Source organism: Amaranthus tricolor, chromosome 5, assembly GCF_026212465.1.
Source record: "Amaranthus tricolor cultivar Red isolate AtriRed21 chromosome 5, ASM2621246v1, whole genome shotgun sequence".
NCBI classification, from domain to species: Eukaryota; Viridiplantae; Streptophyta; class Magnoliopsida; order Caryophyllales; family Amaranthaceae; genus Amaranthus; species Amaranthus tricolor.
The window spans coordinates 26,578,832-26,592,952 of record NC_080051.1 but is presented as its reverse complement, the minus strand read 5'-3'; the positions used below and the strand labels follow the sequence as shown (position 1 = coordinate 26,592,952).

The 14,121-nt window shown below is 33.1% G+C and overlaps 2 protein-coding genes across 6 annotated transcripts; one reads left to right on the top strand and one right to left on the bottom strand.

Annotated features, from left to right (window-relative positions):
- The first annotated feature begins 268 nt into the window (after positions 1-268).
- On the top strand, positions 269-2,637 carry LOC130813957 (60S ribosomal protein L19-1-like). Its single transcript, XM_057679903.1, has 5 exons — positions 269-494; positions 1,242-1,364; positions 1,822-2,135; positions 2,233-2,291; positions 2,405-2,637. The coding sequence occupies exons 1-5, from the start codon at positions 383-385 to the stop codon at positions 2,427-2,429; spliced, it is 633 nt and encodes a 210-aa protein (XP_057535886.1). The 5' UTR covers positions 269-382; the 3' UTR covers positions 2,430-2,637.
- Positions 2,638-3,743: 1,106 nt separating this feature from the next.
- LOC130813956 (probable ethylene response sensor 1) lies at positions 3,744-9,781 on the bottom strand. 5 transcript variants are annotated; one of them, XM_057679900.1, is made up of 7 exons: positions 9,536-9,781; positions 9,377-9,455; positions 6,068-7,006; positions 5,489-5,857; positions 5,024-5,287; positions 4,726-4,841; positions 3,744-4,310 (listed from the first exon to the last, which is right to left on the bottom strand). In XM_057679900.1, exons 3-7 carry the CDS (start codon positions 6,968-6,970, stop codon positions 4,079-4,081), a joined length of 1,884 nt encoding a protein of 627 aa, XP_057535883.1. In that variant the 5' UTR covers positions 6,971-7,006; positions 9,377-9,455; positions 9,536-9,781; the 3' UTR covers positions 3,744-4,078. The 5 variants fall into 5 exon arrangements, with proteins under 5 accessions (XP_057535883.1, XP_057535885.1, XP_057535882.1 ...); XM_057679902.1 differs by having other exon boundaries at positions 9,403-9,455; XM_057679899.1 differs by having other exon boundaries at positions 9,689-9,781.
- Positions 9,782-14,121: the final 4,340 nt, after the last annotated feature.

Genomic DNA, 14,121 nt, shown 5'->3' with positions numbered 1-14,121 from the left:
CAAAGACTGGAGGTCAAAAATAGTCAAAGCCTTTATTCGCTGTTAATAACAGAGAACAAACTCTTTTACTTTTTTTACCTTCAGCATCGTTGTTAGTTTGTTACTAATAGCGAACAACCCCAAATCACATCTTTGAAAAAAAGACATACTTATTTTAAAAATTATTAAAATTTGCTATTATATAATTTTTTAATATTTTTTTTACTTAATTGTTTCAAATTTTCACCCAATAATCCATCAAAACTTTAAATGGGCCTTAACCCCTATACCTCAAACCCTAGTTCTGAAAACGAGTGGTATAAAGTCTTCTCTTCCTCCATTTCTCATCCTTTAGCGCTCCATCACACAGAGAGAGGGGGAGGAGAGAGAAGAACTCGTGGAAATGGTGTCTTTGAAGCTTCAGAAACGGCTCGCCGCCGATATCCTCAACTGTGGTCGCGGCAAGGTTTGGCTTGATCCTAATGAAATCAATGAAATCTCTTTGGCCAATTCTCGTACGCTTTCTCTTCGCTAAGTATTCTCTATGTTTTTCTTTCATTTCAATCTATTTGGTGTTCTATATGGTTTTGTTTATCGATTCATTAGATTTAGACTTTTGATGTGCTTTTTCATGATTTTCAATCTGAGTTCGAAAATAAGAATTATTAAATTTTCGTTTCCGAAAATTAAGCGAAAAAATGACGAAGTAATGGTAAGTTGTGGTGATTGGCTACTGCGATGGATTTGTATGAAGTTTCTTGTTTGATATCAGCTAGATTTTGATAATTAAGTTTCATCATGAAACTGTGATTGTGAGTATAGGAGCATGTCCTTTAAAATGGCTGTTTTATAGCCTGACATAGTTTAACTTACGAGTATTGGGTTAAGTTAAGTGATTTTGCTTATCGAATTGATGAGAATATGACGAGTTAATGTGATTTGGTTCCGCGATGGAGTTGTAGGAACTAGGATTTTTGATTTATTTTGCTAGGTTTTTATACTTAGGTTTATCATAAAATTGTGATTGTAAATACAGGAGAGTGCTTTTGTTAAATCAGTTAAATGGTTATTTTAGGAGTTGTTTATGTTTTGAGCAAATTAATATTGGAATATTTAATATATTTGGTTTGTATGATTTGCAAGCTTGAAAATCATTTGTGTTGCTCGTTGATAATTGATATTAATATGATGTGTTTCATTGTCTTGTTCAATGAAATTTAATTTTCTGTATGAGGTGGCTGAAATGGGAGAATATTGTTCAGGTCAAAACATCAGGAAGCTGGCTAAGGATGGTTTCATTATCAGGAAGCCTACCAAGATTCACTCAAGGTCTCGTGCTCGCCGTATGAAGGAGGCCAAAAGGAAGGGTCGTCACTCAGGATATGGTACGTTGTTTCCTCTCAACTGTGTTAGCATTGGGTGTTGGTAATGCTGGTTTGATTCCTGTAGTGAAACGTATAACCTTTGTAATCTTTGATATATCATGTTGATTATTTCTTTTTCATGTAGTGTTCTCTTTATTGTTGAAGTAAAGGCTTTATTCATTGTTATTAATGTTGAGAATCTATTTATGTAAAAAAAAATAAGTGGTTTGTGTTTGTTCTTACCCTTGCCTCTATCATAGGCAGTTTGAATGTCACAGTTGGAGGAAATTGGCATTCTCATCAGTCATTGTTGTCTTTACTGTGTTTTATATGGATATTTGGCTGATAGGAAATGATTTGGTGTTGTTTCTCCTCTCTCTCTGAGATGTCTGTGCTTTTTACTGCCATGAGATCTAAGTAGACTGTTGATGGGAATCTGTGACATTTTAGTATTAATTGAGAATTTGATCGTTATTAGGTAAGCGTAAGGGTACCAGGGAGGCGAGGCTTCCAACAAAGGTATTGTGGATGAGGAGGATGAGAGTTCTTAGGAGGTTGCTCCGCAAGTATAGGGAGTCAAAGAAAATTGACAAGCACATGTACCACGATATGTACATGAAGGTCAAGGGTAATGTTTTCAAGAACAAGAGAGTATTGATGGAGAGCATCCACAAGACCAAGGCTGAGAAGGCTAGAGACAAGACCTTGTCCGACCAATTTGAGGCTAAGCGTGCCAAGAACAAAGCTAGCAGGGAGAGAAAATTAGCCAGGAGAGAAGAGCGTTTGGCAAAGGTAATTCCTTAGTTTTAATTGTTCTTTTTAGGCAAAACTATTCTATCAGATGTTACATTTTCGGCGATGCTCTAATTAATTTGTTTTCATTGTTCAGGGACCAGGTGCTGATATTGCACCCGCACAACCTGTTGCTGCTGCTCCTTCCAAGCCACAGTAAGTTGATTATGGCAAATTTGTATCTTCTGTTTCCATGATCGGAATAGTAATGACTATTATCGTCCAACATTTCTATTCAAGATTGTATCTAATTCAATTATGATTTACAGGGCCACGAAGAAAGCAAAGAAGTAAAGGGACAGTGATGGGATTTGACAAGGAAGCTTAGGGTTTGATCTACCTAGACCTTGTTATTTTGTTAGCGTAGTTTTTTTTGCAGCTGATGTTTTGTTGATCTTGTTATGTTATGACTGAGATAGAGATGTGCGTGATAAAATCATAATACTGAGTTGGGATTGTATTACTTTCTTTTATATGTTAAATTGGAGGTTTGGTGTTTGGATATGCAGTTTCAATAGTGAATCAGCTTGAAATTCATTGCAAAGACTGTATACATATGATCTAATCCTGTTGAAACTTAACGTTGAGAAATAAGCTAATCGATCGTTCAATTAATGTATAAAACTATTCATAATCAGTTACTTTTTTTTATCCTAATTCTATCTGGCTCCTGTAATGTTAATTTCAAGTTTTTTTTTATCAATCTGTAAGAAATTATGTAGTGTTGCATTTAAATAGAACTAGTGAAAGTATTACGTAAGCAATATAACAAGAAAATTTGAACATTGTGAATGCTATTGTCCTGAAACCTAGCTTATTGTAATTTTTTACATCGAGGTCACTAATATCCTATGCTCTTCCTTGAGTTTTCAAACCTTTATTATCAAGATCAAAAGCCACTTCAAAGAACTGCCCCAAGTTTAACGATGAGTTTAGTTGTGCTGCTGTTGCCTGAGCGTTAACTCTTGAACCGAATGTCATCTTCCATGACAGGTAAAATATCATAAGAGTATAGTGTATGTCATAAGCAACCTCACACAACTTTACGTAAAGGGAGGTAACGGTGATCATATCGCTTACAAACAACAGTTGACAAGCCCAAGATTGCCACGAGAATGGTAAAATGTCTGTAAGACTACAACGTTAACCATTAGAAAACTAAAGAGGTTGTTTTCATTATCTCAATATCTGCAAATATCATTAGCAACTTTACATAAATAAAAAGTACGCATAATAAAGCCATAAGTAAGACTATAGAAGATAAATACTAAATTGTCAATGGACATATAGGTCATTGACCAATGAGTATACATGTGCCATATCTGGTTATTACATGACACCAAATGTAATTCAAAAGATTAACATTTTCATTTATGCTGAAATTTTTGCTCATGTCAACAACATGCAACAAAGACACTATAGCAATCCAAGACATGTTATATACTATATTCAACAAAAGTCAAGCCCAGTATGTTCACTCCTTATTTCCATCTTAGTTATCTTTATTGATCGGGGATAAGGATGGAGAATGCTCTACAGACTAGGGGGCTACACGAGGAACCGCCTTTTTACTCAGACTGAGCCATTCGTTTCTAAGATGAATCGTTCACTAAAAATTCATTTCCCTATTTGATATTTTGTCGTCTTAGAGAAAGAAAGTGAACAAATTTTGCCGAGGGTCACACTAGAATTGTTCTTGGAGTTCTAGCATAAAATAGATGCATTACAATTATTCCGGAGTTCTGAAATCAATACGGAAGGATTTGCTATTACAATGCCTATCATCATTTTGTACGAATGAGGTGATGCTATTCCAAGTACAATGTGCGCACAAAACCCTTTTAGAATTCGGGTCATCCTTTCCCCTCAGGTGATCATAGTGAATAGCTTGATCATGGATATCTGCAAGGCAATGTTCTTTTCGTAATATCATAGATTATTCTTCAAAATTTCCTCTCATAGTACGGAAAATCGATCCCATCACCGTCTTTGAACATTTGCTTATTGCTTAGAAACTCGGTATTCCCTTGATCTGCATGCCCTTCAGCAAGCTGTTGAATTAAGGCATCACCTGGGTTCTTGCACATTCCAAGTTTAACCACAAATGTTGCTACGGTCCCCTTGTGTTGACCCTCGCTATCAATCCAAATTTGACCACCCATGAGATTTACAAATCTGTTTCATAAACAATGAAATCAGATAGAGGATAATCAGAAAATGAAGACAGGGAAGTGTAAATGTCGAAATGGTAAGATGAGGCAGTCAACTAGACCTCATACCCTGACGGTTTTTTGGTCTAGTTTTTGCAAGTCTGGCCCTCGGGAATGTTTTTGTAGGGAAGGGGGAATGGGTCTCCAACCCCAGCAAGTAAATACATAAAATTTCAATACAAAATTATATATAAACACAAAAGTATCACAGAAAACATATTAAAAATCATATCGTTTTTTAAACCCAATGCCCTCACGTGCGGGTGCCAGAGGGCACCCGATTCCCGAGGCCAAGCTTCTTTGTAGAAGTGCAAGAATTACTTAAAAAGCATATGTAGGTGAATTTAATCCATGAAAAAACACGGGTTATAAGATCCTACCGTTTGCAAATAGCAAGCCCTAGCCCAACACCACTACTATTTCGGTTGTACTGAGAGAACTTATTGAAAAGCTGCGGAAGATCCTGTGGGTTGATACCACATCCCGAATCTTTAACCTGCATAATTATGTAAAAATTATCGTCAATCAACGACCCAAGATCCAAAGATATAATACTCCTACAGTAATATGGAGCTCGGATTTATTTTTCCGAGTTTCGTTTATTATTCAAGCTCAAAATAAAGACATGGGCATAATGAATGTAAATAAAGCTGAAAGTGATTCAGAACTGTGATCTACCTGCACTCTTAAGTAGAAGTGACTCTCACCCAAGACAGGGTAAAACTCGGTTCCCCAATCTCTCAAAGATTCTGGTCGAGAAACAGATGCGGTAACTGAAACATAGCCTTCTTTGGTGAATTTTATAGCATTACCGACAACATTTAAGATTGTTTGCATCAGACGCTTTTCATCACCGAAGGCACAAACAGGCACCTCTGGAGCTAAATTGAATGTCAACAATAACTTCTTTATCGATGCAATAGGCTTTATCAAATGAATCACCTGTAGCAGCAGAAACGTATTTTCTGTTAAAGCATTGAAACACCGTAAACATTTTAAGTAAAAAATCTAATCCCAAACGATTGGGGTCAACTACATGAACCAATAGATGAGTTCCATTGGTCGCCCACATGAATTTTTCCTTCTCCATTCATCTGGACTTTCTACGATAAATGGATGTAATATCAGAAGTTACCATGTCACCTCTCTGAAAACCTCGTGAAGATTAAACGTTGCAGTCTCCAATTCTAAGCTACCATCGTCAAGCTTAGAAAGATCGAGCACATCACTGATCAATGTAGACATCAAGTTGCTACTCTTGAGTATAATCTCTAATATCACTCTTTGCTCGGGTGTTAATTCAGTCCCCAAAAGAATAGATGACAAAGCAATTATGGCATGCATGGGTGTTCTCATCTCATGGTTCATCACTGCAAGAAAATCATTACGAGCACGAATTGCTGTCTCTGCCTCTCGACGAGCCATTTCTAACGCAAAATTCTGTTCCATAAGTTGATCACGAGCTATCATAGATTCTTCCAGAATTGCAGCATGAGAAAGTGCAACAGCCACCTAAAGGAAAAGAACCACAAGAGAATAATTGAAATCTACAATACTACGTCTACGTCATCACCAGAACAAAAGGAAGAAATAAAAAGATTAGAAACACCCAGATACTAGGTTTTGTGGATCGTTAAGATGGGAACTTAGATATGAAGAATGGCATTCAGTATGCACAGTTTGTTTCGAATATTGAGCAGAAAAGAGGCAATGAATAATGACCTGATCAGCAACAACTTCCACTAGCTCGAGTTCATAATCACGAAATTTCCTCACACCGTCACTTCGGGAAACTAAAACCATCACTGCATAGCTTTCTGATGGGACATCTGCCCAGTCATTAATTAGAAAATTAGAATGATGTAAAAGAGGAACCCGAACAGCAACAACATCAGGTGATCCGTATCTTCCTGCAACTTGCCTAGCCTTCACTAGTGGACATGTATGTGGTATTCTCACTGCTCTGTTAGTGTTGAAGATTTCAGAAACAAAAGAAAGATTCATCGTAACGGTTGATCCAACAACCATTGAGTGGTTCAAAGTGTGAGAAAGTCGCATTGTCATGCCAGTTTGTGAAGGCATCCATAATGTGCACTCTTCGAGATCAAGCGTCCGACCCAACTCAAGAAGGGTAGTTTTCAGTATGGTGTGTCTGTCAAGGGTGCTTCTGATCTCATGAGTTAACATTCTCACGTGCCTTCCGGTTTCTTCTTGAGTAAGGATAAGACCCATCTCCCTGTCAAGCTCCTCAGCCCTATTCCTCAAGAACACTTCCCTAGTTTTCACACTTAATAAGTCGGGGATAATGTGAACAAGCATTAAAGCTGTTATACATGAGATAGCAGCCGTAGAGATTTTTGCAATGGTCATCACTATAGCAACGGTTTTTGTGTGCATGGAGAATGTCCATAAGTTTATAAGATGTGTAGCCCCACAAAGAACAATGAAAGCTCCAAATTGCATGAGCACCCATCTGTATGGGAAAAATGCCGACTTCTGCACAAAATAAATGAGCTCCAAAGGGATGGAGAAATATGCTAGGGCAATGAAAATGTCAGACAGATATTGGTATTTCACTAGGAGTTCATCTTGCCACAGTGGATATATGCAGTCACATGACTCCATCCTTCAGTCCAAGCCACTATTCACGCCTGCGTTAACCTGAAAACAAGCAATAGTAGCTTATAAATAGTTTCATCTGGTTAACTTTATACATAGTGATAGAGAATACTAATGCTTCTGCAATAAGTTTAAAGTCATTACAACAATGACACAACATAAGATTTGATTTGCGCTAGTTGTCCAAGTTTAAAGTCCATGAATAATAAAATCTTTTACCAATTAAAGATGCGTGAATAGAAGATAAGTTTTGTAGAAGCACCCCACAAAACTCAAAGGTCACAGGGCGCTAGTCAACTAAAGTCAAACCACGCAAATCTTATCCTAGAGAGACAAAAGCATTTCGTTGAGGGGTAGCTTTTCAATAAAAAGAAACTAAAGAAGGTCGATAGGGATGAAACATTGAAAATACAGTTTAAATGCATCTTGAGTAGTTCGAGATCATTTCTTGGTTCCGCCAGAAGTCTGCCTAAGAGTATTTATGTAGCCCTAAGTAATCTGGTAATGCTTAGTGTACAGATCACGTGGGATTCCAAATCGTTTCCTGAGTTGGAATACAAATCCAATGGAGCAATGCAAGTTCAACGCCTTTGGCCGTCAAACCCACTCTAAGAGTATTTTCATGAGGTGAGTTGGAAATGCTTAGTGTAGAGATCATGTAGGATTTCAAATCTACTCTTCTCTCTCGCTATTATTCTAGAAATGATTAAACGATGCACCCAATGCCTTGAAAAAAGTGCAAAAATGCACGCACTTACAAGGGCATCTAGTAAAGCGACATGCCCAGTAGTATACAACAACAACAATACCAGAGCCTTAATCCCAAAAGATTGGGGTCAACTACATGAGCCAATATATCAATTCCAAATTCCAATGGTGTCCACATGTAATCTTCTTCTTCATTCATTCCGATTTTCTACATTCGGAATGGGTCGACGTGCCAAGTAGTTAAAGCGATTTTTTGTCTACACACGCCCAACACGTTGGCAAGCCTGAGGTGCGCTTTGTAAAATTAAATTGTCAAGCGCACTTTATAAAAAGAAGGTGTTAGAAAACATTCAGGAGTAACACTGAGCCTGCCACGACAAGAGGGTGATGACCCTCATTTTAAAAGAGAAGATTAATGGAAGAGCAAGATTTGGAGAATAACCACCCTTATAGAGTCCAACAATAAACAAGAGAGGGCGGGTCAAGACGAGACCCATTTATTTTGTGCGAACTAGGATGCGTAGGATCTCAAAAATTTGGATTCAAACCCATGGATTTTGAAGGATGTAGGGTACTAAATGAGTCTTAATCTCATTATTCTTACTCTATCACTTTTACAATTATAAGGTCTAAATGGGTATTTTAATATAGGTCAAGACTAGGTCTAAAATGCGACTAAATGAATTTAGAATAGGTCCCAAAATGGGTTCAAAAGAATCTAGAATAGGTCCAAAGTGAGTCCAAATGAATATAGAACGTGTAAAATGGGTACAAATGAATTTAGCATAGGTCTAGAATTGATCATAGGGCGGATTTAGGTCTAGAGCAGGTTTGGGTCTCACTTGACTCGAAATGGGCCAAATGGCCAAATAAGCATGCTTACTTGAAAATATTGAAAATACCCCAAAAACCAACATCAAAAACTTCTGAAAAGTCCACAATTTTTGACATGTTTGAGCATTCTAAATAGAGCAATTAGGTTGTGGCTAATTACAGATCAATCTAGGCACTCAGGGGAATACTATGAAGCTTTGAAAAATCAATATTCAGTTGAATTTTCACATTGAACTTCAAATCAAAAATCACAACGGCAACATACATACCACAATATATTATTACCAAAAGCAAATGAATCTATTCTTGCTAATCACAATGGCAAGGTTCCTAAAATCCAACCATAACCCATAGGGAAAGCACATCATAAGAAGAAAAACATTGAAGTTTTCATTTGCGACTACTGATCAACATCCATGTTAATTTATCAAGTCGGAGCAATTTCACCTAATTCGCTAATCTCCTCGCAAATTGCGAATCGAATAAAGCGAATTATGATCGGTTTTAGGCTGTTTTTAAGCAAACTTGAGCCAATAACTAATTCAAAAACAAAATTAGCTAACAAATTATGTCACGCTGAGTCTCTCAAATAGATTAAGTTACCACTTTCCCATAAAAGACATGAGTTTGATTCCCCCATCCCCTCCCCTTTCCTGGGTCTACCTGTACCCAGAAAAAATTATATCAAGTCGAACAATCGATCTCCAAAATCATACTTTTAGATATTTTCTTTAATTCTTCAATAATCTCTTATAGTAAACTACAAATAACAAGTCAAAATCCAAAATCCAAGAACTAAAAAGGAAAAAAAAAAGGAAGTATAATAAACATAATTAAATTTTAATTTAAAGAAAACCCATTAGTACTAACCAGGCATAAGAACTATAAAACCTTACATCTGATCCAACCAGCAACAAAATCCGGCATGCAGCAAGAAAATCATCTCAATCTGCCCATAAAAAAGAGGAAGAAAACGGCATATGAAAAAACAAAACAAACTCAAAAATGGAAATCTAGATTTGATGATACCAGATTAAGTAATAGCTTTGGAATCTGAAGAAGATTTATAAATATAATTTTGAATAAATTAAAAGTAATATGGTTTGTAATCAGGTGAACCCGTGAAATGGTGAAGCAAGTGACATTTTAAAAAGAAGACTAGCTTCAATGCATTTGCTTAACTGTGAGTCAGCGAGGAAGTGATTTCGAGAGAAATTTGACTGGCGTGCGCGGACACGTAAAACCTCCAGCGTTATAAGTGGGTGTTCTTTAATTTTTCCACTTTCAACATATTTTTGGATATTCATCTCAAAAAAAAAATATCTTTGGTTTGGATATAAGAAAAATATTGAGAGGGAAGATAAAGAAAATATAAGATTTTATATTTTTTGTTTGAAATTTAAGGAAAATAAATAAATATTTATTTTTAAAAATTTCATTTTTGGTGGTTTTTTTAAAATTTTATGTTTTATTTTTTTAAACAAATTTGACCTTTGACCCACATTTTATTTTAAAATACTTTTTAGTTTAGGTTACCTAATATAATTGGTTTTTACAAGAAAAACAGAAAAATTATTATTTATTGCTTGTTATTTTCTAATTAATTCTTTAATTTAGTTAAAGTTTAAAAAATTAAATTATAGAAAGTTTTTTAAAACTTCCTCGCCCTTTTCAATACCGCCTCTATCACCACCCTGGCTCACCCTACGCCAACCCTCCTTCCCCCCACTACCACCCTTTCAACCCTCATTCACCGCAACAATTCAACTTGCATGATTAGTAATTTGGAAAATGATGGAGGATAGAAAATTAATATATGGGCTAATTTTGGAAACTAAAGAGGAGTTGTTTTTGGAAACAAGAAATTGATGAAGAAATTTGAAAAATAACGGAGGACAGAAAATTGCACGCGTTATCTAATTGCATATTGGTTACTATCATATTAAGGCCCCTTTATATTTTTTCTTTTATAATGAGCTCTCTTTAAACATAATTTTTTATTTTTTAGCTTGTGTCTGGGCGATGGCCCCTTTAACCTACTCTCAGGGTAACCTAATCATTAAGATAGATAGGGTTTCAAAGTAAAAGTGGTTAGGGTAGTTGAACTATAGTGGTGGTAAAGGTGGTGGGGAGGTCGGAAGGGTGCTGAGAAGGAAGTTGAGCTCTTTTTTTTTTTTTTTGTTTTTAAATTATTTTTATTTTTAATTAAAAATAATAAATACAACATCAATTCTAGCTTGCAAGTGTTTAATTTTTTTTATTTTTTTTTACTTTCGTTCATGTTAATCTTATCTAATAAATAACATGCCACCTAGTGCTCTAAAAGAAAATATAGTGTAAAAATCAATTATTACAAAAATAAATAAAATTTAAAATCTTTTAAAGAGAATCTCTAAAATGTGAGACTTTTAAAAGTAAATTTTCCTAAAAAAGAGAAATAAAGGGAAGACAATTAAAATGAATAACTCTCCTACATTTTAAGCAAAACAAATTATTTCAAGATTGAAAAAAGTTAAATATTTAAATGGATCAATTTTTCATCCCCTTCTTTTCATTACCCTTCCCTTGCTCTTTTCCTTCTCCTTTTTCTTGCAAAAATCTTATTCAATAGAAAGAAATTACAAAAAATTATCAAAGATTTTGAGTGAATGAGTTGTTCGAGATGGATTATAATGTGTGGTATACTTAGTATTATTTGAAAAAAAAATAATAGATAAAATTAAATTGAACATCAAAAATATTAGAAAAATATTAAAATAAAGTAAGTATGAAATATTTAGTGAGTGTAAGCATTTTTTTTAAATTGTTAAATTGAAATTAATGAAAAATAAGTTAAAATATGTCAAATTAAGTTGGTTCAAATGATGTTATATAAATAGAAAAATTCATTAGAAAAATATAATTTCAAACTTTCTACAAATAGAAAATAGGAATATAAAAGTGGAACGGAGGAACTTATGTTGAGGTCTTATTGCTCCTTTTTTTAGCCTTCCTTATAGCGAAAATTTGAAAAACATAAGAGAAAAAAAAAAAAAATTAACAAAATAAACTAAGTTTTAAACTTATTCCAAAAGTAAGCGTGAAATTCCCAAACCTGAGGTTTGAGGCTGTTCCCAGTTACTAACTGCGAACAGGTCAAAAAAGACAAAATAGCTTTTCGCACTTACTAACTGCGAACAACTATTTGACCTGTTCGCAGTTAGTAACTACGAACAGCATGCTGCACAAAAACAGGTTAAAAATAGCTGTTCGCAGTTAGTAAGTGTAAACAACTATTTTGTCTTTTTTGACCTGTTCGCAGTTAGTAACTGCAAACAGCCCAAAACCTCAGATTTGGGAATTTCACGCTTACTTTTAGAATAAGTTTAAAACTTAGTTTATTTTGTTAATATGTTTTATTTTTTCTCTTATGTTTTTCAAATTTTCCCTATTTTCCCTTATAGCAAATCCTCACCCAAAAAAAATAGTTATGTTAACTATTTATTAATAAAAAATAAACTAATAGAAATGTTCCATTACACTTCTTGGCTAAAAATTAAGATTTTTATTGTTGAGATTATTTATGGAATGGAATTTTTTATCATTTGTCCGATTAATAAGTTAAAAACTAAATACAACTAAAAAGCTAAATTATCAAAGGGCTCAAAAATATATATTCTAATTAATTACTTAAAGATTAAAAATAATCACTTTGATGTCATAAATGATAGCTCTAAAACTATATAAAATAATTATTTTTAGAATTATAAGTGATCACTTTATTATAGGTGATTACTTTAAATTTATAAGTGATTACTTTAAATTTATAAGTGATCATTTTAAAACTCTAACTAGTAATTTTAAAATTTATAACTTATAAGTGATCACTTAAAAACAATATCTATAAATTAAATCAAAGAAAACCATATAGCGTGCAATAACAAAATCATCGGTGGAGAAAAAGAAAAGGCAAATGAATAAAACACGAGATTAATGGCGGCCCATGCTGCTTCTCATTGGCTTTCAGAGTATCAGTAACTCTAACCACGTGAACTCGACCTTTTGAGATTTCCTTTTTCTAATAAAATATGAAAAAAAAATAATGTAATTTTTTTGAGATGAACAAAAAAAAATAAATAATGTAATTAGGAAGTATTAATAACCACTAACCAGTGAATCTCCTGTGCAACTGTCTGTACTATAATCATTCTCTATTAACGAACGTTTAATTCATAATCAAGTGTTTTCCTTTATAAATTTTATTTCCCTAATTTTATTTAAGAAATATTTTTGAATATGATATTCATTACTATTATTCACTTTTGCTAGCTTAATTGTAGAATTAATTGTCATTTTAATGATTTAAAAAATAGTCAATTAATTACATATTGTCTATATTTATATTAGTATGTATGATAATTCTATATATTGCTAATTTGCAAACCAATTACAACTCAAGAATTTTATGTTTCATATCATTCTATGTGCAAATATTTACATTAAGTTAAATATATTAAATGTTAAAATTTTTAACATATTAAATATGTAAATATACGTTTTATGTAAATTTGCTTAAATGTTTTTGAATAAGTAATTAAAATAATATTTTTATATTACTTTATATAAAAAAACCGTGCATTATACAAACTTCTATATCAGATTATCAATATATTTTATTAGTCTACTAGTAATGGTAGTTTACTTACCAAGTCAACTAATTTTTTTTCATTGATTAGCTGTTCCTATTAATCGCTAGTTGTTAGCATACTACCAAGTACTAACTACTCACTTAGTTGCGCCCTAAGAGTCTCATTTGTTTTTATATTATTCATCAAAGTAGTTTTTATCTAAATTTATTTATAAATCATAGTCAGGTGAATTGATTTGTCTTAATACAAATATTATTAATATTAACTTTAATATCTTTTAATTATGTTAAATTAGAGATATTAAGACCATTAAGACTTTATAAATGAGTTTTGTTTTATTTAGAGAACAAATATTATTTTTCCCGATATGTGATCCTAAGTTTGATTCTCATATAACTATTCTAGTGAATCACCACGTTAATTTTTTATTGAAATTCTAAAATTGCTCTAAACTCATTTCTCATTGGATTCTCTATTGACTTTTTAAAATAAACTCTATTAACTCAATTTCAACATTAAAACAAAATAGAACGTGGATCCAACATAAAAATATCAAGATAAATAATTTTATGCAAATATTTAAGAAGTTATCTTAATTGTAACGATTTTTAAAAAATAGGTTATAACTTCAAGTCTGTACTTCGTGAATTTTCGGAGGCGGGTCACTTTTAACTCATATTATTGAATTTAATTTATCAAATTCTTAATTAACATCTGATGTCATTGTTAAAAAATAATTAATAGTTTTTTAATTTAATATTATCTTAAATTTATGGAATATTAATAATTCTTTTAGAAAAAAGGGAGTAGTCGCACAATATGTGCGATTATACCTAGATGTAGTCACATTTTTGTGTGAAAACATTAGCAATTTTTAAAAATTTATCAAAAATTAATCGGCAATAAATTTATAGTTATGTCATATTCACGTATAATCATGAGTTACGTATATGTTGAAAACATAGAATTTGATGAATTGAAAAAAAC